The 24,654-nt window shown below is 31.5% G+C and overlaps 2 protein-coding genes across 3 annotated transcripts; both read left to right on the forward strand.

Moving 5' to 3' along the window:
- Nucleotides 1-5,936: 5,936 nt before the first annotated feature.
- LOC133699283 (delta(7)-sterol-C5(6)-desaturase 1-like) lies at nucleotides 5,937-10,159 on the forward strand. Of its 2 annotated transcripts, none has more exons than XM_062122488.1 (3): nucleotides 5,937-6,363; nucleotides 7,788-8,093; nucleotides 9,585-10,159. In XM_062122488.1, exons 1-3 carry the CDS (start codon nucleotides 6,141-6,143, stop codon nucleotides 9,887-9,889), a joined length of 834 nt encoding a protein of 277 aa, XP_061978472.1. In that variant the 5' UTR covers nucleotides 5,937-6,140; the 3' UTR covers nucleotides 9,890-10,159. The 2 variants fall into 2 exon arrangements, with proteins under 2 accessions (XP_061978472.1, XP_061978473.1); XM_062122489.1 differs by lacking the exon at nucleotides 5,937-6,363 and adding an exon at nucleotides 7,018-7,682.
- A 4,559-nt stretch (nucleotides 10,160-14,718) lies between these two features.
- LOC133698397 (glucan endo-1,3-beta-glucosidase 14-like) lies at nucleotides 14,719-16,892 on the forward strand. The gene is made up of 3 exons (XM_062121297.1): nucleotides 14,719-14,983; nucleotides 15,623-16,665; nucleotides 16,757-16,892. The coding sequence occupies exons 1-3, from the start codon at nucleotides 14,929-14,931 to the stop codon at nucleotides 16,811-16,813; spliced, it is 1,155 nt and encodes a 384-aa protein (XP_061977281.1). The 5' UTR covers nucleotides 14,719-14,928; the 3' UTR covers nucleotides 16,814-16,892.
- The last annotated feature ends 7,762 nt before the right edge of the window (nucleotides 16,893-24,654 follow it).

The following is a 24,654-nucleotide window of genomic DNA, read 5'->3' on the forward strand; positions in this document are numbered from 1 at the left end:
AGAGTAAAACTAATGTCGTTCTCTGACTATGCTATGCTGGAGGGATTCTCTAGCTATGCTATGCTTGAGGGATTATGAAGTCTTTGGGTAATGGCATTAAGCTTAATACACTTAGAAAATCCCTAGATAGAGAATGACCTTCACAGGAACAAAGCTCTATTCAATCCATGGATATAGACCTTAAAAGGAACAAAGCTCTATTAAATGTCGTTCTCCTGCTGTATGTTTTTCTTTTTATTCTCTTACATAAAATTAAGGACATAGTGTCTGAAAACCTCTCATAGCAGGTGTTAAGTCTAAATCAAACTGAGACTGATGGTCTAGGTTGCGACACCTGAAATATTATTAATAAGCTCAGGGTTTCACTCAGATCTTTGTGAGGCAGAATGCCAAATAGGGTGGGTTGCCACACCTGAGCTCAGGGTTTTACTCTAATCTTTGTGTGGCAGAACGCTAAGCTAAGGGGAAGAACGCCAAGCCAAGGGTTGCGACAACTGAAATCTTAATTGGATTGAACTGGAATCTTTTTAGAAAATTTTAAAGGCCTTCTTTTTTCTATAAGGTTAAAATTTCATCGTGATAAAAAATTAGAAAGGTCTTCGATAAAGACCAGAAGCTATTGTGTGGGATTTACATTAGTTTCCTAGTTAGTTTAAATTTTGTTTTTCTATTTGGATTAGTAGTCTTTTATTATTTTTCCAAAAATATTTAAGAATTTTTACATATTATAAATAGGGTTATTTAGCTTGTATTTAGGTTTTTTGTTTTAACAAACTTTGATTTCAAAATAATAATTTGTGTGCTTTTGTGAGGATTGATCATACTTGTTAGTTTGTCATTAAATCGACTTGAACTTGTCAAAGATTAACTGTCTTTATGATGTTCTACCTTATACTTCCAGTTCACAATTCTTTATAATGATTGGGTTGGGGTCCTCCTTCAATAACTCTGATGTCTTGATTCAAATAATCATTGTCTTGAGTTTTTTTGCTATTTTTAAATATGATTTTAGCTTTCAATGATTTGTTTTTTTATTTCTTATGGGTTCAAGGATTCTTACTCTTCATGGAGATTAGTGATTGATGATGAAAAGAGGTTATCGATAGAGAAATAGGTATAGTTCAATAATTTGTTTTTTCAAATACAGTTATATAGATAATGTGGACATTAAATCAATTATAATGACAAACTTGTAATATTTTAAAACTATTTTATTAATCGAGTTTGCTCGTTTCTGAATCGGTATGTAAAGTGTTATCAACTATATAAACAATAAACAAAACTTGTGAAATAAATAAAAACTTTTAGATAAAAACTTAAGGACAAACAATATATAAGCAATACGTAAAGATAATGAATTTTGCAAGTGATAAGCACAAGACAACAAAATAAAGAATGCGAGTAAAAAGATATCATATATAGGAATTTATCTTGATTTTCTCATGCCTACATCTAGTCTTTAAGATCCACTTGAGATTTCTCAATCTACTATACATTTCTACGGACGAAAAACAAGTCTTTTACAACCTTTGATTTACCTTTAATCCAAGGGTTGGACTATTGCCATACTTACCTCAACAAGAAATGTTCCAAAAAGATAAAAAGTACTCAAATGATTGTACCCATCTCAAGAGTAATCAAAGTTATGCCTAATAACACAACATGAAAGATTTCAACCAATTAAGTTCTTAAAAAAGATGTAATGAATACATAAATGTTAATTTCTCTCGCTTTCTTGTCACTTTTCCTTGTCTTTCTTGCATATAAAATACAAAAAGAATGGAGGTTGTATATAGAGGTTTCAAGTAACTAGTCTTTACTTTATATATGAAAGTGGTGATTGCACAAAGTCTTACTAAATTGAGCATGATTCTACCTAAAATCAATTCAACCGGTTGCAGAGATCTACTTGGTTAAGAATGTAAGGTCAAGATAAGTTGAAATGAACACTTAAATTCATTGCTTAAAAATTTGGAACCATACTACAAATCATAGTAGATTTTTTTTTTTTTAAAAAAAAGAACTTAGATTTTATCAACACTTCATCGTTTGCACTTTCAAAAAAGTTATGTTGTTTTACTCTGAATAATAATACACTTTTTATTTGAACAACAACGAAGAGAATTAATGAGAAACGAATCAAGATCAATCATTACAATCCTACAAAGTTCAAGTTCTTTCAAAAGATATGATATGATTTGAGAATAATGTGATTGTAATTCTAAAATGTATAACTCGTTTTACAATTAAAAAAGGTTGTCACCCTTATACCGATATGAATATATTATTGGGTTATATTGAGAATTATGTTCAATTTGATGTGTCAAGAGTCAACTAAAATTAAGATAAGGTTTCTAAACTAAAGAATAAGCATGAAAATAAAATGAAATGAAATAAAAATACTTTATGATCAAAATATATTTGATTTATCAAAATTATTTTTGTGTAGTCATGAAAGGAATGGTATTAATGATACCGAGGAAGAGATTGAAACAAACTAGAGGTATTAAAAGCTATATTTTCTTTTTGTTTAACTTTCATAATTAGTATTATGGTGGGAGTATTTAGTATATTTAGAGATGTTAATCTTAGTATTTTTCTAGTTCTATTCTTAATGTTTCAATTTCTTTGCGTACTAATTATGTTGGCATAATTGTTTTGTGTTTAATAAAAGTTTAATTATTTGATACTCGTTTCATAGTTTGATGTGTTAATCTATCATGATTAACATATCCTTGTCTTAATTATTGTATGATTAAAATATACAAGCGGGTGTTAATCTCTTGGAACTAGCATTTAGATTCTCATGTAAATAAAAACAAAGATTGTATGATTAAAATATACAAGCGGGTGTTAGATTTATATTTCATATGATGAATGAATACAACTCCTGTAAATAAAAAACAAAAAAGAATAAAAAGAATAATTATCTAGTAGGTGATCCAATAGTAAAAAATTGAGACTAAGATGTTTGCTTCCCCTGTGATTTCAGGTTTGAGTCTTGTGGTTGCTAATATGATGGTCATTGAAAGCTTACATGATCGTTAACTTCAGAGCCCGTGAGATTAGTCAAGGTATGCGCAAGCTGGTTCAGACACCCACGTTAATAATAAAAAAACAAAAAAATAAAATAAAAAGCAACATTGCCTTCAAACAAAGATTAGAGGCTACAATGTTACTTTGCTAAAAATTAGATCACTAGGAAAAAAATAATTTTATTTTTTGAGGTATAATTAGAATTCAATTAAATATGTATTCACTTTAGTTAATAATACAAGAAAAAAAGGAAAATAGTTAAATAATTAAGGAGATATTTTATTTTCAAAAGAAAACACTAATAATAAGGCCCATTTGCATGCATCTGCATTCGTTATCAACCTGAGATAGTCAAATGACTTTAGTATCATTATTACTGCTACTGCAAGATATTGATGACAGGTATACTTTTTCCTTAATTGCATCTTGTTCGTTATTTGCCTGCAGGTTTGAGTGTTCAAGACCTCAAATATTGTGTAATATTTGTGATGCAGTTTTTGCATCACAAATCAAAAACTAATATTTGTGTAATTGTCAAGAATTTATTTATATAATTTCAAAACTTATTTTGAAGTTGAGACTTATAATTGCATGATTTATATGATGATATCTTTTGAATTATTAGAACTAAGAATTACGGTATCTTTTTAAATTATTAACATTGTCAAAATTATGTTAATTATTGACCTATTTATTTGATGATTTGATTTGTGATGGTTTGATATTTGTTTAATTTAAGTTTGATTTGGTTAAAATATTAGAATTTTTACTGGTATATTTCTAGATTCTTTTCTCAACATTCCAATGAAAAAATTTGATAGATTTTTTTAATATATAATTTTTATATTTTTCAACAAATATTTTAATAAATAATTTGTATGAGATATGTCTATTTATATCTTCTTTAAAATGCCTATATTTTATATCCTCTTAAATAAATATAAGGGTTTTTGGAGCATAAAAAATTACTTCTATAACATAAATTAACTATAAACTAAAAGAGAAGGGGGTTTTATTGTATATCTTCTCACAAAATACTATTCATTGGAATAATGCTTTGCTTTGTTTTTTTTTTCAATTAATTTTTTTGTTTAATTTTATTTTTTTATATTAGATTTTTTATTTATTTAGTTATCACACTCTCATGACATGGATTTCAGATTTGACGAGTTAACCTAGTTGACTCAGATTTGTTTTTTTTTTTAATTATTTTTTTTCAGTTTCATCTTTTAATATTAATTTAATTGGAAATTAAAGTTCATGATTTATTTTATTTACTTTTCATTAGATTATCTCGATCTCATGACTCAAGAATAATGCTTAACGGATTAACCCCAGTTAACTTAAGTTGTTTTTTGTGTCTTTTATTTAATTTTATTATTTAACATTGGATCGGTAGGGAATTGAGCTTCATAATCTATTTTGATTTGTTTTTTATGAGAATATCTTGATTTTAAAATCAAGGTTACAAGTTTTGGCATTTTAACCCTGATTAAATAAGGTCATTTTTTTATTTTCTTTCTAAGAGATTATATTGGTCTCATTACCTGGGTCACGAATCCTTTAACATTGGACTAACTTTTTATTGGGTTGTCCCTGTCTCATGATTCGGGTCGCGGGTTAATCTAATTGACTCATTTTTCTTTTACTTTTTTTTTAATTTACTTTTTTCCCCAATTTCATCAACGAATATTGTGTTTAATTGGAAATTAGACTTCATGATTTATTTTTGTTTATTTTTCATTAGGTTATCCTAATCTCATGACTCGATAATAATGCTTAACGACTAACTCGGGTTAACTTGACTTATTTTTTATATTATTTTTTTAATTAATTTTTTTTATAAATTTCATCGTTTAATATTAGGTTCGACAGAGATGATTGAGAATCTAGCTTTATAATTCTTTTTGACTTTCTCTTTATGGTGTTATGTTAGTCTCAAGATCAAAGTCGTGGATTTGACAGGTTAACTCAGGTTAAATCAGGTCATTTTTTTTTCTAATAGGTTATCTCAATTTAATGACTTAGGTTATGAGTTTGGTGGATTGACTCAGGTTGTTTTTATATATATATTTTTAATTTTATCATTCAATATTGGATCGGTTAGGGATTGGAATTTGTAATTTGTTTCAATTTGCTTTTTAAGAGGTTATCTCGGTCTTATGACCTAGATTGTAAGTTTAACATGTTAACACAAGTCATTTTTTGGTCCTTTTTTAATTATTATTTTTTAATTTCATCTTTCAATACTGAGTTGATTGTATTTTATGTTTAATAATTTATTTTGATTTATTTTTTATAAGGTTATCATAGTCTAATAACTTAGGTCATGAATTTGACATGTTAACCCGGGCTGTCCAAGATCAATACAATATATTATTATTTTAATAATAAGAAAAAAAATCATTTTGAAATAATATTGAGTTATATGAGTTTTTTTGGACTAGTAAAATCAACTTGGTTATATCAGTTAAACCCTCACATGAGTTTTTTTTGTTAGGAAAAAAACATTAACAATATTTAAATATATTTTTATACTCGAGAAAAATTTAACTTGACCTGCAATATAGCGCGGGTCAATCATCCAGTGATTTTTAAATTAAAGGCAAAATAGTTAAAATTAATAATTCAATTTATTTATATAAGTATTTTAAATAATATAATTAAATATAATTATTATTTTACTTTAAATATAAAAATTATTAATCCAATTCAAATTTACTTATAAATTAAAATAAATCCAGAAAGCGAGATTTTACCCTGGAGAAGGTGTTAGTAATTTCCATGAATCGAAAGAAAAAAAAAAAAAGAGGCAGCAGCAAATACGATGGATCACCACTTCACCACACAAATCTAAATAAATAAATATAAAAAAGAGTATGTATATACGACAGTACGCTAAACGTACAAATAAAATACTATCCTTCCTAACTCCGAAGTCTAAAGTACAAGTTTACAACATCACACAGTTTTATCAGAGAGCTCAATATCTCTCGCCCACCGAATTACACCTCAATCTCCGTACCTCTCTCTCTCTCTGATATCGTCGCTGGCGTCGTTTCGTCGGTGAATCTGAAAGACCAAGAATCAGAAAGACAATAACAATGGAGGGAGACAAGTACTTGCAGGAATTCTTGGTTGAGACATCAATGTTCAACAGCATTGTTTTGGGTCATTTGTTACCGTCCAGTTGGTGGGTCACTCTGCCTCATTTCTTGCAGACTTGGCTCCGTAACTACATTGCTGGAACTCTCCTATACTTCATCTCTGGTTTCCTCTGGTGCTTCTATATTTATTACTTGAAACGCAACGTTTATGTCCCTAAAGGTAGAACACATTTTTTTTTATTATGTTTTTCTTGATTTGAGATTGATTCTGTTCGGTTCTTGAATTTTTTAATCTGGGTTTTTTTTTGTTGACTTTTGGGCTCATAAGTTTTTCTCCAGTTTGTTTTTTTTGTACTTTGATCTAGTATAGATGTTAATTTGAAATCTAAGTTTGTTTTCTTAGTGTTTCTTGTTAATTAACAGATATGATTCAAAAACTCTTCTTTTGTGATGTTAATGCGTAATGAGATTGATCTAGTTATTGATTTTCAATCTGGGTCTTCCCTTTTCATTTTTCATTTTTTTTTCTTTCTGGATTGTTTTTTTACTTCTGAAGTCTTTCATGTTGAACATGAGATGATAGATTTTTGGCTGGCAGCTCTGATGTGTTGGTGTTTAATTGAACCATTCATTCTGTCAACTCTCAAGTGCGTGTCTAGTTGTAAAGTTTGAATCTTTTGTCTGCTTACGGTCCATATTCATGACATTAATATTCGCATACGTGCTTATGTATAGTATCTGCTTTGCTGTCAAGTTTGATTCTGGTATCATTTGTTCTCATTCTAAACTTTTTATGTGGATTTTGACTGACATGCAACTACAAAAGGAAAGAAGAGAGCTCACATCTAATTCTTATCTAGCCTAGCTTGTTCTAACCTTCAGGCAAAGACCTTGAGAGATCTCATTAGTTCTTTTCTGTCCTAGATTGCTCTAATCTCAATTATGAGTTAATGTTTGTATCTGAGTTGGTTAATGCCATTCTTCTTTCTAATTATTGATTTTCTGTGCTACTTTGGATTTTCTTCCTTTTTTCCCACCTCCAGATCTGTAATCATTGAATTTGAGAATTCTCTTCCTTTTTGTCAATTTCTTACCTACATTGCTTGTTGTCCTTACTTTGCTTGTAACTACAATAACATGCTATACCTTTTTCTTGCCCCCCATGCTTACCTCTTTCAACTCTCTTGGAAATATGTAGAATGCGTCCTCTTTTTCTGCAAGTGATATCCACTGCAATTACTTCCTTTTTTTTTTTTTTTTTGAGTTTCAAAAAGCCAAGTGATGTCCTGAAGCCCGAATGCCATGTAACATAACATTACTTCATGATTATGACAACAGAAGTTATGATGTGTAGAGAAGTTACCGCTTTTTATGTTTTTTTTTCTCTGTTCCTATTTGCTGAGAAATTACAACTTTTTTTCTTATTTTCTCACAGCATGCGTATATGCCTATTTAATAAGATTGATCCACCATTTCAATCAGCAAGCATGACTTTTAAAAGTTGCTGATTGATTTATTGGTGGAGTTTTCTTATGTAAGGTAGTGTTTGAATTTCATTTAGACTCTAGTATCATTCACTTGAGATGATGATTTGCCAGTTTACTTGTCAGGCCTAAGATTACACCTTTTTTTGATCTCTTGCAGATACCATACCTTCAAACAGAGCCATGCTCTTACAAATATATGTTGCTATGAAGGCTATGCCATGGTACACTCTTCTTCCAACAGTTTCTGAGTACATGATTGAAAATGGCTGGACAAAGTGTTTCTCTAGCATATCTGAAATTGGTTGGTTCGCCTACATCATATATTTTCCTATATATCTTGTTATTGTGGAGTTTGGGATTTACTGGATGCATAGAGAATTGCATGATATAAAACCTCTATACAAGTATCTTCATGCAACCCATCACATCTACAACAAACAGAACACTCTATCTCCATTTGCTGGTATGTTCTTAATACAGCTCTTTTATGTTCATTGTTTATGTTGTGATTAGTCAGTTGAGCATTTATAGCATTATTAGTGCAACGAAGATAAACTTTTGGCCCCTTTTTTATTAAGAAGCTTGCTGATGGCAGGGAAATATAGTCATCAGGCCTTGCTTTCCACGTAGAATGTCCACTATATATAATTGTGGAAGTTGTCTTTTACCGTAAAGTGGTAGACCATCAATTGGTGATTGTGAAAGACTGGACTCAGTGGTCTAAGGCTTATTATTTTTAATTTGTTATTAGGTAAATTCTACAATGCCTTAAAATTCCTTTACCCAAATCTGACCTCCTCGTGCAATATCTCATGTCATTTCCCAAGTGGTTCCTTGCCACTTTACAAGTGTTAGCAAACAGGGCATAGCCGGTAAGACCTTGACCAGATCTGAGGGACAGCTGGTGAACTTTGTTCTGGATATCATTTGTCACTGTTGAAATTTGGTAGTGACAACGAAGGAATGCCTTCCCTTGCAAATTACTGTCACATTACTTTGTTACAAGTTAAAAAGAAGAAGAAAGGTGACTGTTATAGAACTGCCTTCTTTGTTGCTGAATTTCGACAATAAGCAATCCATATCTGGCCAGAAGGTGACCTGATATGGTCCATTGGTACCAGCTATGTGGACATATTCGGTATGACTTGTGTAATAATTGCAGAATGAAGTGAAAAAAATTGTGGATGAAGTGCAGTGTTTTTGGAAAAGGCATACAGGGAAGGGCATTGTAGAATTTGCAGTGAAAATTGTTGTAGCTTCTTGGCTGAAAATCTTGAAAGTTTATCCAATTACTAAGAGAACTGGATTAGCTTATAATACAAGTTTGTTTTCTGCTAATGTTGACTGCTTACCTTTTTTTCTTTTGCTCTATTCACGTTTCGAAATGCACTTAATCTGTGGCAAATTTCACAAAAACACCACACTGAATTCCAGAATTTGTTAATACCAGATCCCAATAAAGCTCACCTTGTTTGACCAAGTCACTCAATGTGTGGGACACGAATCCACATTGTATGATTTAGTTAATGAATGTTGGATGTAAGTTTCAAAACAGTAGTGTGAATGTAGAAGCCACCCACAAATAGAAGAGTGTAAGACTGCGGAACTATTGATGAATTTGAAGAAACTTTGTTGATAATTGCAGCAACATCAGGTGGCCTCTACATTAGAGGTGGACACTACGTTTATGGGACTTTTATCTTACACATTCGCTGGCTTAGTGGGTTTTTTTCTTGCACTTTCCGTGATTTGGTATTTCTGAATTTTAGAATTCAATGTGGTGCTTTTGAGGAATTCAGTGAAAAAATTGTCAAAAACTCGTTAAACTCTGACCTTTCCCGGCAGGGGAAAGGTATTGTAGACTTTGCATTTAGGCATTGCTTTTTGAACCAAGTCATCTTTAATTGTTTACCTTTACAAGGATCACTTATTGGAAGTTATTGGCCTATTTCAGGTTTGGCATTTCACCCAGTTGACGGGATTCTACAAGCTGTACCACATGTTATAGCTCTGTTTCTTGTGCCAACCCATTTTAGATCGCACGTAGCCCTCTTATTCATCGAGGCTATATGGACAGCAAACATCCATGATTGCATCCATGCCAACCTATGGCCCGTGATGGGTGCTGGGTACCACACCATTCACCATACCACATACAAGCATAATTACGGCCATTATACTATATGGATGGATTGGATGCTGGGAACCCTTCGTGACCCAGAGGATGATTCATGCCAGAGAGCGCAGAAGGTGCAATGACGCCCTTGCTTGTCTTCGCCAAGCTGCTCGTGCAATTCCCTGTAGTTTGTTGGGTAGACTTGCGTTTTGGTTGGACTGCATGTAATGCATGTGGCCTTTGCATATATTTATTTCTTTTTTATGATTTGTTGTTTCCGTGGGCTCAAAAGGGGACAATGTTTGAGAGCTCAAGGATGTTTTCTGCTTGCTTAACTTGCAATTTAGCCACAAGCTCTGTAAGCCAATGTTTAGTGTGTCTTTGTTAACGCGGCTCTGTATGATGTTGCTGTTTGGTATGGCCACAAAATAGTTAGTCTTTAGAACCAAGCTAGTTTTGTTTTTTCTTGAAGAAAGCAACAAGAGATATCCAAAAATCGGGGTGTTTGTCTTTCATGGCAGATTTGTCTTTGAAGGGCAACCAACAGTGGCTCCGAACAGATCTTCAGCAGCAACTTTTATGGTGCAACCGTGGGCATGCATGCATGTGCTTGAAATTCTATAATTCTATATGGTTTGGATAAACCAATGCATAACAACCGAAATGCTTTTTAGACTTGGACTGGCCACTGGCTGTCCATCCCCACAACACAGCCTTCTTCTTATGCAGTTGGCATGCCACGTATGGAATTCTGTTCTGTATTTTGCTTTGTTATAAAGAAACGTCATTTTTTTGTTTTTAATTATTATACTCTATTCTTAAAGAGATCATACTGTTGAATCGCATGGTGAATGTCTGATTTTATGCTTGGTGAGCTGGCTTGAGTTTAGGGGAAGGAAGGTGTTTTTAATGAGACATATTAGTAATTACATTAAAGGGGTTAATTGATATTATCTTTTGTGTTTATAGTGTAATTATTAAATGACCCTTAGAAAAAAAATTTTCCTTAGTTCAAGGGACTTTTCAGGTTTTTCATCTTTTTTTTCTTACAACTCAATTACTTAAATGCTCCTAAAAAATAAGGATGGAAGGGCACTTTAGATATTTTGCTACATTTTTCTTTGTAATTCTCATGTGTGTATGTGTTAATTACGCTCCAACAAGTAGGCGCCGTCTATGCCCTTCAAGTGTAGTATGCAGTACGAAGACAACATTGAACGCAACTTTTTAGGACGGTGATTGATGCACCTTACCACCCCCATCGCAGTGGTGAGGTGTGTGTTTGCATCTAGCACGCAAGGAGCTCCGACCATAAGATTTTTTCTCCCTCAATCTTTCATCTTTTCCTAGAAAAATGTGTTGATCATTGCAAAAAAAAAAAAAAGTTAGGCTATTTGTTTGTTATGTTAAATTATGTTCCCATTCTTTTGATTGTAATATATTTGGTTTTGAATCATTTATTAAGTTAATTTTATTTTTCAATTTCATCCATTGACACTTGATTTATAAATTAGATTTGGTTCTCATTTTTTTAATTACAATGTATTTGGAATTCAACAATTTATCGAGTTAATTTTCTTTTCAATTTCATCCCTTTACACTTAACTTTTATAATAGATTTGGTCCTCATTAATTTAATTGTGATGTATTTAGTTTTAAATTATTTGTTGAATTATTTTGTCTTTCAATTTCATCTATTGACATTTGATTTTTATATTACATATGATTCTCATTCTTTTGATTGTTATTTTTAGTTGTTCTTATCCTTTATATAATTGAAATTGTTATTCAATTTTATGTCTTAAGATTTAATTTTATTTTCTTTTTGTGTCAAATTTGATTCTCTTTTTTTTCAAATCTATATTTTTTAAATAACATTTTTTTAAAAAAATTTCAAGTTTATCCTTGATTATTTTGGTTGGTCGAGAATTTTACATTGTTATTTTTCAGGTTTTCTTTTTATGTTGTGATCCGGCCTTATAATTCATGTCACAAGTTTTGAAAGTTGAACTTGGTTGACTTCAATCATTTTTAATTATTTTTTTTGTTCCTCAACATTTAATTTCATTTAATTTTTTTTATCCAGTTTTTTTCCTTATTCTTTCAATTACTTTTCTTAATCCTTTTCTTAGTTTATTTATTTTAATTTAGCCTCTAATTATTTTATTTCATTTTTTATACCATATTTGGTTTGTATTATTTGAGTTTAAAATTGTTTTACAGTTAAATATTTTACTTTATTATTTTTTCATGGTTGCCTTCCAATAAAACAATCCTTTATTGATTTTGTTTTTTCAAATTCATCATTTGACATTTGTTTATTAAACATTTAGCTTCATTGTTTGTTGCTTTTTTTTTTTTGTGCTAAGTTATCATGATCTCATATCCCGAGTAATAGGTTAGTCAAATTAAACATGGTTACCTTAAATTTTTTTTTTCAGTTTTTTTATGAAATTGATTTTTTTTTTACAATTTCATGCTCTGACATAAAATTATTGCTCCTTGAGCTATGTGATTTTTTTCACTTTTTTTCTATTGGGTTATCCCAAGTGTGTGTTAGTCACCTGAGTTAGCTTGCATTTTCTTACTCAATGTTTTTTTTTATTTAACTTCAATTGTTTTTGCTAGGTTCTTTTTTTGTAAGTCTATTTTTTTATCTTGATCTCATGTTACAAGTGATGAGTTAATCGAGTTAACTCGAGTTGACTTGTTTTTTTCCCCTAATTTTTTATTATTTTTTTCAATTTCATCATTTTGCATTAAATCATTTGACTTTGAGCTTTGCCATTTTTCACTTCTCTTTCTGTTTTGTTATTTCAATAGCGGGTTGATCAAGTTACTCTAGGTCAGCTTGCGTTTCCTTTCGCAATGTTTTTTTTTTCTTTAACTTGGGTCGTTTTTGTTAGGGTATTCTTTTGAAAGTCTAATTTTTTTTATCCTGATTTCATGTTGTTCGTGGCGTGTTAGTTGAGTTAATTCAAATTTACACTTTTTTTTTCTTGATTTTTTCATGATTTTTTTTCAATTTTATCATTTTGCATAAAACTATTTGCCCTTGAGCTTTGTCATTTTTTCACTTTTATTTCTTTTTAGTTATTCTGAGTGCGGGTTGGTAAAGTTAACCTGAGCTGGCTTAGGGTTTTTTTTGATGTTTTTTTTTAACGTTTTTTTTACTAGGTCCTTCTTTTGAAATTCTTTTTTTTTTTAATCTTGATCTCATATCATGGTTTGTGGGTTTGCTAAGTTACCCCGAGTTGATTAGAATTTTTGTTTTTGGCATTATATTTTTTGAATTATTTTTGTTTTAATATTTGACATTAGGTTATTAGACTTTAAACTTTGCAATTTCTTTTTGCTTCTTTCTACGAGTTTTTCCAGTCTCATATTTTGAGTTATATTTTAGTTAATTTAACCCGAGTTGTTTTGGATTATCAGCACCTGAATATAACTTTTTAGCATTTAAAAAAGTTTGGCCCGATCCATAAGATAGTGTGTGCCAGCTATCCAATTAGTTCTATTTAAAGAACAATTTAAAGAACCAGCACTCCATAACAATACACATCAGACTTGTATGAAAGTCCTCCAAAGTTTCTGCATAATACTTCTGGTGTGATGTATCCAACAGTCCCTCTTGCAACCACCCTCCATCGGAACTACTTTTCCCAGCTCTTGCATAGTTTTGAGAGACCAAAATCAGAAATCTTCGGACAAAAACCTTCACTGAGAAGAACTCTCTTGATTTCCAATAGCAAGTCATACGGTACTTTAATTTCCAAAGGATGGTCTGTAGGTTGAGATCCTTGACCACATATAAACTTATCTAGACATCCATTAGGCATGTATTCATAGATCGAAGCTCTTTTAGTCCTATCATAACAAATTATACCCCATAAGAGTAACTATGTTTACATGGGAAGTTCTACTAATGCATGCAACATCATTAATAAATTCCTGTCCTCCAGCTTTTGATTTATTTAGAACTTTTGACTGCCACAAGAGAATCATCTGGCAACTTCCCCTTATAAACACCACCATGCATATCCTCCTTGACCAAATTTTCCGTTGAATGAGTCGGTCATTTTCTTGAATTCTGAATATGAATATCTCTTTGGAGTAAGAGATTGATAATTCACCATGAATGCCTCAATCTTTTGATCGTCCTTTGTATTCTTCCACCACCAGAGAGTCATTGGCTTGGTCGTAGATAATCCATCCATCGTATCACAACTATATAGACTGCTATTATCACTGCCACAGTAGCTGGTATGACTGTAAAAAAGATAATGGGAGAACCCCATAACAGATAATCAACGATTATTAAAGGGAAGGGATGTATAGTTGATGATTACTACCTAATGCGCCATGATAAGTTGCCTATTATTCTTCGAAGTTCCTGCAGTTTAAGCCAAAAAAAATCTACAATTAGGGAATAAGTAGTTAAATTACGAAATAAGAAGATAAATTTACGATGCATTGAGAAGGTGTACTTAACCATTCATAACTTGTAACAAAATAAATGGAATTATTTTTTTTAATGATAAATTAGAATAATTAACCGGCATGATTGTGAAGAAATTAGTCTCTTTTTTTTTTGGTTTACAGTTATAGAATAATTAATTACTTCTTACGAACCAAAAAATAAATATACAGAATAATCTATAATGTCGATATTTTTTTTTTAATTAAGTCTTCAAATAACTGTAGAAATCGTCCTTAATTCAGAACCTAATCCATTAAAGAGTTGCTAAACACTTTGTTAATACATATTTGCCCATGTTGCTTAACCAAACACTAACATTGTTTAAAACAAAAAAATTTCCTGATCGAAGTAGGAAAAAAAATTCGAGCACACAAAGCTTTCCTTGTACACTACGGATAAGTCAGCCGAAAAAGGTAATGCACATACATTAGAGAGAGAGAGAGAGAGAGAGAGAGAGAGAGATTTCCAATACTTGTAAGAAAACCAGCAACCTAAACAGGAAACCCAGAGGAGGTCTGTCCGTACGAAAGACTGAGTTCTTTCACATTCCATGCAAGAGAGGGATAAAAGAGCACAAGACGTCCACTATATTTTGTTATGCTGCTTTGTTGTGAAGAAAGGTCTGCCTAATTGCCACCAATTTGCTGGCAAGCGGAACGTCTTGGTGCATCAAGCCTTGTTTAAACCAAGAACAGATCAGTTATGGCCACTTGCTTAGTCCTTTTACGTCTTCTTTTCTCGCTTCTTGTTATTTGGGGTAAGTTTCTTTCTTGTTTTAACTACTTTTTATGCCTGCATTGTTCTGTTTGGTTTCCTGGAAAAGTACTGAAAGAAAATAAAAGAAAAACTTAAACTTGTGGGTTACCTAATTGAGTAGTATAATTTTTGGCTTCATTGGGCTGCTTTTTTTTTTTATATATACTGAGCGTATTGTTTTACTTTTACACTGTATTTTATTCAAGCATGAAAACACAGAGGTTTTTTAATTTCAATTTCGTGATAAAATTAGTGGGATTACGTGCTACTTCTTTTTTTTTGTATTTGAATTACTTTTTTTTTTTTTTTTGTATTTCTTCTCTTGATTGTTTTCTTATTATGAATTGGGATTTAGAATTTTAGTGAAACTGAAGCTTAATGTCAATTATGATGAATTGATGATAGTAATATTTATTTTTACTCTATATATTTTCAGAAAAAGTTTCCTTTTCTGTGTCCTGAGATTTTCTTAAAAAATATTCATTCTTTTCTGTTGATTTTTGAACCAAAGATTTTTATTTTCTTTTTGTTATGATATTTGATGATTCTTGTGCTTATTCCTCTCTTTTTTTGCCGCACCTTTCTTGATTTTAGTTTTGTTCACATAATTAAAAACTCTTGTTTGTCACTCTTTTCTCAGGTTCAGCTGTCCAAATCCATGGCGTTGAACTTGGGATTAACTATGGTCAGATTGCCAACGATCTCCCATCACCCACTCTAGCAGCTGTGCTGCTTCAATCTCTCAACGTCCATAGGGTAAAACTATTTGATGCTAATCTCAATGTCCTAATTGCCTTTTCCAATTCTAATATTGAGCTCATTATTGGACTTGGCAATGAGGACATTCAAAAAATGACTGTTCCCACAGAAGCTGAAAATTGGATTCAACAGAATGTTCAGCCCCATATCCCTCAAACCAAAATCACTTGCATCGCTGTCGGAAACGAGGTCTTCAGCAGTAATGATGCCCAGTTAATGTTCAACCTTCTCCCAGCAATGAAAATGATTCATAACACTCTTGTGAATCTTGGATTAGATAAACAAGTGATGATCACTACTCCACATTCTTTTAACATCTTGGAAAATTCCTATCCTCCTTCATGTGGCACTTTTCGAGAAGATCTTGCTGAATACATCAAGCCTTTATTGAGTTTTCTTTCTCAAATCAAGTCGCCTTTCTTTATCAATGCGTATCCATTTTTTGCATACAAGGCTGACCCGACTCAGATTTCTCTGGACTATGTACTTTTCCAGCCTAACAAAGGGATGAAAGATCCAAATACTAATTTGCTTTATGATAACATGTTGTATGCTCAAGTAGATGCCGTGTATTCAGCAATGAAAACAATGGGGCACACGGATATTGAAGTTAAGATTTCAGAAACAGGCTGGCCATCGAAGGGTGACCCTGATGAGGTGGGATCAACACCAGAAAATGCAAGGCTATATCATAGTAATTTGCTCAAAAGAATTCAGGAGAAGCAAGGTACACCGGCAAGACCATCAGTCCCGATCGAAGCATATGTTTCCGCACTCTTTAACGAGGATTTAAAAACTGGTCCAACATCTGAAAGGAACTATGGACTCTTCTATCCTGATTGTTCCCCAGTTTATAATATTGGATTGCAGGATCATTTTCCTACAAATGGAGTAGTTTATTCTTCAGCAGCATCCAATATAAATGTAAGTCAAATTTTCTCTTATCATTACTAACTAGCTAGTGTTTTGGTTGAAGTATAATTAAAGCTGAATTGCATTTTGAATGATTCTGCAGGCATTGTCTGTCTTCAGCTTGCTCATCTTTGTTATGGCGTACGTAATCCTTGCTTAATTAGGACCATTTCGGAGGATGGGGGGAGAGATCAACAACAAAAGCATATATAATGGTGGATAACTAACAGCTAATTACTTCTGTTAGGGTTTTTTTATATATATAATTATAAATAATTGTAGCATCTTCAACACCCCTTATTTAATCATTGGCTTATTTGCTTGGTTTATTTATTATTCAATATATATATATATATATATATATATATATATATATATATATATATATATATATATATGATATTTCATCCTTTGCCTTAAATAATTTTTTATGAACTTTTCTTTCTTTTTATATTTTTTAATTAAGATTCGGTATGTTAGTTGGTTAACGTAATATAAAAATAAAGAAAATATACACCCATATTCAATTAAATACTTAGTCCCATACCAAAGGAGTATTTTATTAATTTATTTGACTTTAGTAATTTATCATGTCTTACGTCCATACAATATTTCACAATGTTATTCCATTAAGAATAGTAGAATATGTATCAAAATAAAAATTAGATGCAAAAAGAAAGAAAGTTTAAAATATGGAGCACATTAAAAAATAAAGAAAAAGAATATAAACCATGTTATGAATCTTTTAAATTGATGAGTCAAGAACTACATCACGTTCTTAGGGTCAACATTTGTTGATTTTATCAAATACATTGTAAGTAGTATATATAACATTTGATTTCATCAAATTATTTTAAGTGTATTCTATTTGATTAAATTTCAAAAACTCACGGACTGAATTTTTATTATTATTATTTTTGTTAGTTTAGATAAAATTAAGAGGAAAATTGATTCATAAATGAAATCTCAGCCCAGCCCGAAATGAGTGGGCCGGGTCAGGCCAGTAAAAAAAATCCAAAAAAACATTTTTGGAAAATTTGTGATTTCCCTGTATATTTTTTTTATTGAATTTTGCTTAATATTGATTTGTATTTTCATAATGTAAATATACAAATCCGGTATTAAAATATCCGGTTTTCATCAAAACATTGAAAAAATAAAAAAATATATTTTTGGTTTCATGCATATGGCCAAGTCTCAAAAAATCATATTGTATTTCCGTACAATAAAAATAATTTTAGCATGCATTTTGACTTTAATAACCAGTTTATTAAAGTTATGAGAACTAAACCAATATCTCAAAAACTCCAAAAAAATCATTTTGTTTTTTTTTTTAATATTAAGGATTACGCGCTTATACGTAAGACGTAGTCTCGATATTAAAAAGATAGTTTTATATTGACTTTAGAATAGTTAGGTTTAACCCGATAAGATAAGGACCACCTTACCGAGGATGACTTTTCTTATACCGTAGACATACCAACAAATAGAAATATAATGAAACCTTAGCATATATCAGATAATAAAACAATGCAACTTATATTAGGTAGGGCGTATTTGAGGTGCTAATACCTTCCCTTTATGCAACCAGTTCCCGTACCCGATTTCTAAAATCAGTTAGGATTTATAGTGATCAAAATACTAAGTGGTGACTTCCCTTTTATTTTTTCACTGAAAAAAACAAGGATTTCTTATCTGATCATATTTGTCAAATAGTTAAAATATACTTGAGGAATGATTATCACCGCACCACATACGTGCAACAACAATAAACTTGACCATTAAAAACAAAGAGGGGCATTAGTGTTGATATTGAGACAGGAATCTAATCTAGGATATATGACAAATAATTACATTAGAAAGTACAAATTATAAAAGAAATTAAAACACTAGGGGTTTTGAACATCCTGTTGACTGCATTATTCATTGATTCAACGTTTTTTTTTATATAATTTTGATTATTAAACTTTATTTTCTTACAACTAATTAAATTAAAAATCAATATTTCAAGAAAAAATCTTAGATATTAGTTTTAAGATTAAAAAAAAGAACAAAAAAAAAACTCACTATTCAAAAAGCATGGAAAATGGAGCAGAAAAAAGGTTATAGTTACGAATATGATGAACCAAGACATGGTTGAGAAGAAATGGGATTACATTTTCATAGAGAAGGAGGCAAGAAAACATTTCTGTGTTGGAGTGCTAATGGCCAAGGTTGTTAAAATTACGATTTGAACACGGCACGGAAAATGCAAAACAAACTCGAATTGTAAAATCGTAAAAAAATTTAAAATACAATAAAAAAATTGTGCTTCAAATAAAAATTCATACATGGATTTTTGGAGCCTTCACAGTTAAACTCACCAAATAATTGAATGCCAATAAAACAAAAGTGGCTGCAAAGCAAATATATAATGTCAACAAAAGCACTGATGGTAAAGAAAAGCTAAAAAAGGTCACTGAGTTTGAAATAGTATCTTTGAAAGGGAATCCATGGGTTAAGAAAAATAATATATGAAGGCTAACAAAAATATATGAATCGAATTAAGAAAGAAGTTGTGGTGAAATATATGCTCCGCTTTATATGAAGGAGAAAATCGCATTGCATTGGCACCAATACCCTCATTCGTAGTCTGATAAATACGACCCAAACTTGAAAGCACAAGGTAGGCAATGCAAATGAGACAAAAATGAGAAAGAGTAAATAGATAATAGAAAATTCCACATAGCAGTCATATGTTGTTCAAGCCTTTTTTAGATGAGAAAACTGACTAGTTCAAGTCTATTTAAATAAAAAGAAGCTCTAATAAGAACATCATATGAGCTGTAAAACCGACTCTTTGCAAAACTTCAGATTGACTCCCGTCAGAAAATACTGGATAAGATGCACTGTTAAATGGGATACAAGGCTGCACTATATAATTAAGTAGCAGCCTCCCAACAACAAAATTAACCAAAGAACTTTCCAGCAAATTATGGAAGACATCCATAATAAGATTACAAGATCTAAACAATTCTGAACTTAGAGCAAGAAATAAAGCCAAAGGTCATCCACTAACCTGAACCATGGCTGCATCAATAAAAGGGTTCATGTCACTTGGTCCAGGAGATGGTCAGTAGAGAAGTTGGGTTGACATTACAATAAGCAAGAAATTGAGCAACTCGTGATGTAGAAGCTAGAAGGTATGTGTTTGAACTTAGAACAAAAATAACGCATTTTAGAAGATCAAATGACACAAAATCTTAACATAGTAAGCATGGTGAGAAATCCATGGTGTACCTTACTTCAACAGAGCATGGAACAAAAGTACACTATGCATGACAAGATTTTCGATGTTTTGATCCGCACATGCAATGAAATACCTGTGTTGAAATCATTAGGTGTTGGTTCGCTTACATTCAATGACAAATACAACTCCTCGATGCTATTATTGCTTTGAGCATTTTCAATTAAGTACTTCAAAAAAACAGATGAAATGTAAACTGCATTAACAGCCTTCGCATAAACCTCCGAAGGTGCAGCAGAATTCGAAACACACTCTTGCAAACACCATGATAAGTGAATCAAAATCTTCGCCAGATACCTAGAATAACAATTATTTTATGCAGCACACAAATTGTTTTTGTTAAAAATACATAATTTCTATAATTATAGTTCCAATAAACAGAGAAGCGAATGCACTAAAAATGATGAAGAGGAGAGAGAGAGAGAGAGAGAGAGAGCATGGTTAGTGTGCGCATAAAGTAACAATTAAAGAAATACAGATTATATAATGCAAGATAAGACGTTGATGAACAGAGGAGGAGGTTTCGTGATAAACTGACCGAAGAGATTGCAGGCTTCATGGAGAGAATCTATAGGAAACGTCTTCTCACCGACAAATGAACCGATTAAATACTCGACCGTGAGCACTGATGACTGGACTGATCGTCGCCACTTTTGTGGTTTCTGGTTGGTTAATAGAGAAGGAGATTAGGGATTTGTTCTCATTGAAAAGGAAGAAAGGCGATGCACTGATGACTCGAGACTTTGTTCTCATTAGTGACTGTGTATTTACCCAGCCAATAGACGCCGGACAGCTGGATCATGGAGGGAAACATTTACTTCAGTTTATGTGTTTTGGTGAAATCATTCAATCGGTCCTGAACTCGTGATTTTTTACGATTTCATCCGATTTCAACCCGATTTCATCCATTTTTGATTTTTTTAAACAATTCAGCATATAAAGCATGTTTTGACTCGTAAAATCGTATGATTTTACAAATCAAAACACGATTTTAACAACCTTGCTAATGGCCACCATTTCACTTTACATTACGTCAGAAATGGTTTATAATTTACAAACTATTTATAATTACATTACATTAGTGCACTTTGTCATAACTCATCTATGGATTATTCCACTAAATTTATTTTTTTATTTTTTAAATAATAAATAATAATAGCAAGAAAACTGGTGGTAAAAAAAAAGTTGGCTAAAGAAAGATTTTAGATATGCATAAAATTAAGTTATAATTTTGGACAAAGTCGAAAGCCTGATTGTACCCCATTATACCCAAAATTTGAGAAACAATACAGATTCAATGTGAAATAAAATGATTATTGGACAAATCTGCATAAAAATTTAGTCCAATGACATAATTAGATTTTTAATAGGCCAATTTGATTTAATCATGAGATAAATTAAAAGTTTATTTATATTTAAGAATTAATTTAGGTCCAATTAATTAGGTGCAAGGACTTAATTATCTTTAAATGAGTTAAATTAATTTTGTTAGGGACTTAATTGGTGAAAAATTAAGTTTGGAAACACAATTTGAGCTTAATAGAGAATTTTAGAGGACTAAATGTAATTTTTACAAAGTCAATTGGTTCAAATCAGGGGTAAAATTGCAAGAAAATCAAAGTTTTGGGATCAATTAAGGGTTAAATTAAAAAAATTTGCAGTTATTGACCATTTTGAAAAGGCACCGAACTCTAGGGATAAAATTGAATGAAATCAGGGGTGAAATTGAAGAGATTTGAAAGTTTAATTGTCAATTAGGGGCTAAATTAAAGAAATCTAAGATCAATGACTAATGTGAAAAGGGCTCTAGTATTCAAGGTTGATATTGAAGTTCGGTAGAGATAAAATTGCCTAAAATTAAAAGTTTGAAGCCAATCAGAAGTGTAATTGAGAGAAATCATAAATCGAGGGATTAAATTGAACTTTACCAAAATGACATTGTCTTGGTGAAGTTAATCTTCTTCATCATTTTTGCCTGAAAAGACTACTGAGGGAGGCTACTTTTTAGAGGCATTTAATGCTTCATCTCTCCATCAAATTTGACAAAACTTGCACGAAAATAATGGTCTGACATTTGACTACACCTCGATATGATCCTTCTGGCCTATTGACACCACAACAACCATGGTGCCGGCCCAAAAAAACCAACTCAGGCAGCCTTTAACTATCAAATTGACAGTTCATGATGGTCACTTTGAGCCAATGGTTGGGATCTTCTCGGTTCAAATCAAATGCCAAGATTTGTCCCTAAAAGAGACAAAATAGTCCTCTTCCACCCCCTATAAATAGAGGTGGATTCCAATCAATGAGCACCAAGAAATCAATATGAAAAGTTGGCAAAAAATCATCTCTTGCCTATTTTTTTTTTTTTTGCAATTTTATTCTCTTTGTCGTGATCTCAGCCACTTCGCCTCCTCCTTTGTTGTGTCCTCAGCCACTGCAATCTCAACACTACCTAGAGCTGCCGACACAACCACTAGCCATCCACCCTAACATCAAAAGTGGCCACTGCAAACTCCTTCCTCTCCACCATAGACTTTCTTCCAGCAACCAGCTCTACCACCAGTCGTTGGCGTCTCCACTCATATATAGCTCTACCATCAGTCGATAGCAGGACCAACTGACCTCTCCTTCCACGCAAGGTAATCCCCTTCTCTCTTCTTTTCCTTCTTCTTTTCCCTACTAGCATCAAATTAATTAACTTATAAGCTGGGTTGGACCCGTGTTAACCCAGCCCATACAGCTTGGTCGGGTCCAGTACAACCCAAAAAAACAAAAAAAGAGGGAAGGATGTTGGGCCAACAGTCCGCCCAACCCGACTAAGTCGGGCTAGACTTGCCCTAGCCTAGTCTAGATGGCTGGGCCGGGTCTAGCCTTATATATTTAATAATAAAATAATATATAAAAAAACTTCAAATTTTTCAAATGGTATTTTAAAAATATTTGTGGTCTCCCCGCATGTTTTTCCAACAATTTTGGATGATATCGAGTTGTATACTTACACTGTAATATACAGATTTGGTATTAAAAATATTTGGTTTCCTCCAAAACTTCAAAAAATAAAAAATAAATTAAAAATTTTAAAAATAAAATTTCATTTCAAAAAACAAAAAAAAATATTTTTCTTTCGTGCATACGTCCAAATCCTAAAAGTTTTTCATACATACTTTTTAAAAACATAGTCGTTTTTATCATAATTTAAAAATGAAAAATAGATATCATAACTAGTTTATACTTATTCGTTAGGGTTTGACCAAAATATCAAAAACCATTCACTAATCATTTTGTTCACTTTATATTTAAAGTGTTAGGGTTTAGCTATAGACTTTAATATTTTAGGATGTAAAATTACATAGTAGAGTATACTCTCATGTATTAAAGATATAAAGAAATAAATGTGATGCTAAAATTTAGACTTTAGAATGATTAGGATTTAACCCGATAAGATATAAACTTTCTCATGAAAGGAGATTTACTTTGAACCTTAGATAAGATCAATGAACCGAAATGCGATTTAGATTAACAATCAAACAACAATGCAGCTTACCTTAGATATAGTGCACTATGGGTGATGCATCTTCCTCTTGCACAGTCAGTTTCTTACCCGGACACTCGCTGACCAAAAGTTTCCTGGTAATCATAGTATTAGGTGGCTACTCCTAAACCTTATAATCAGAATCTTATGATTATCCCCAAACCCTCTTTTCACCACACTCTTAGAAGGCAAACATTATCTTTCTCAACTCCGCGTGCATGAGCCATGACACTTTGCAGTAAGTTACTAAAAGTCCACTCATAGATAGAACTAAAAGATAGTAAAATGCTTACCAAATATGTAACTTGGTCTAAAAAGAAAAACAACCTAGAGCATGGCATCTTGCTCTGTTAATTTTGTCTTGGTATTGATCTTGAAGCAGTTTGGATTTTGGAATACAACCTCAATCCTAAAGGTTTTCTAGTTTTATTACAAGATGATCTAAAATATCTAAAGTATAATCCTTTCATTTTCCAACTATAGTTCTCCTAGTCCATGCGGAGTTTCATAGGCTAGAATCCTAATGGCTCAAAATACTTTCATTAAGGAAGGAGTTCCTCTAAAATGATGCAGAGATTTTTTCTGAACATGCAACTTAATGTTAATGGATATAATTTTTAATTTGATTAGTGGATTGTACTTAAAAATTGATAAAATTGATATAAAATTTTATAAGCCTGGTTTCTATAGGGTTGAAATTTTATAGCAATCAAAAATCAAGAAGACTTTTTGATAATTCCCAGAAGTTATTATTTGAGATTTATTATATTTTTTATTTTATTTAGAACTCTTTTATTATTTGAAATGGGGAATGAAAAGCCATGACTAGAAATATGTTTATGGCAATGACTTTTAATTTAAACTTATATATGTCTAGATGACAATGGCTAGAAAGTGTTCAAAGGCACGAGCTGCAAGTAATGAGAAGAATTAATGAATATGAATGATGTAAAACATAAATCAAAATTATCGCATTGAATTGAATTGATGAGTACGTGGTTGATGAACAGTGCATGTTATAAGTCTTGAGATAAATTAATGATTGTCTAGTGCAGGTAACATATAGGTCTCAAACAATGAAATGGGTCATTGAATATAGTCGATGTAAATTCCAAGCAGTGATTATTCAAATAATTCTATGAATGTACAACTTAAGGCATGAAATGATGACCATTAAAAT

This window comes from Populus nigra, chromosome 7, assembly GCF_951802175.1.
Source record: "Populus nigra chromosome 7, ddPopNigr1.1, whole genome shotgun sequence".
NCBI classification, from domain to species: Eukaryota; Viridiplantae; Streptophyta; class Magnoliopsida; order Malpighiales; family Salicaceae; genus Populus; species Populus nigra.

Bases quoted from the DNA above. Each gene is read 5' to 3' on its own strand.
- LOC133698397 (XM_062121297.1), top strand. From the start codon at position 14,929: ATGGCCACTTGCTTAGTCCTTTTACGTCTTCTTTTCTCGCTTCTTGTT. The intron at 14,984-15,622 runs GTAAGTTTCTTT...CTCTTTTCTCAG, and splicing joins CTCGCTTCTTGTTATTTGGG to GTTCAGCTGTCCAAATCCAT. The intron at 16,666-16,756 runs GTAAGTCAAATT...ATGATTCTGCAG, and splicing joins CAGCAGCATCCAATATAAAT to GCATTGTCTGTCTTCAGCTT.
- LOC133699283 (XM_062122488.1), top strand. From the start codon at position 6,141: ATGGAGGGAGACAAGTACTTGCAGGAATTCTTGGTTGAGACATCAATG. The intron at 6,364-7,787 runs GTAGAACACATT...GATCTCTTGCAG, and splicing joins CAACGTTTATGTCCCTAAAG to ATACCATACCTTCAAACAGA. The intron at 8,094-9,584 runs GTATGTTCTTAA...GGCCTATTTCAG, and splicing joins CACTCTATCTCCATTTGCTG to GTTTGGCATTTCACCCAGTT.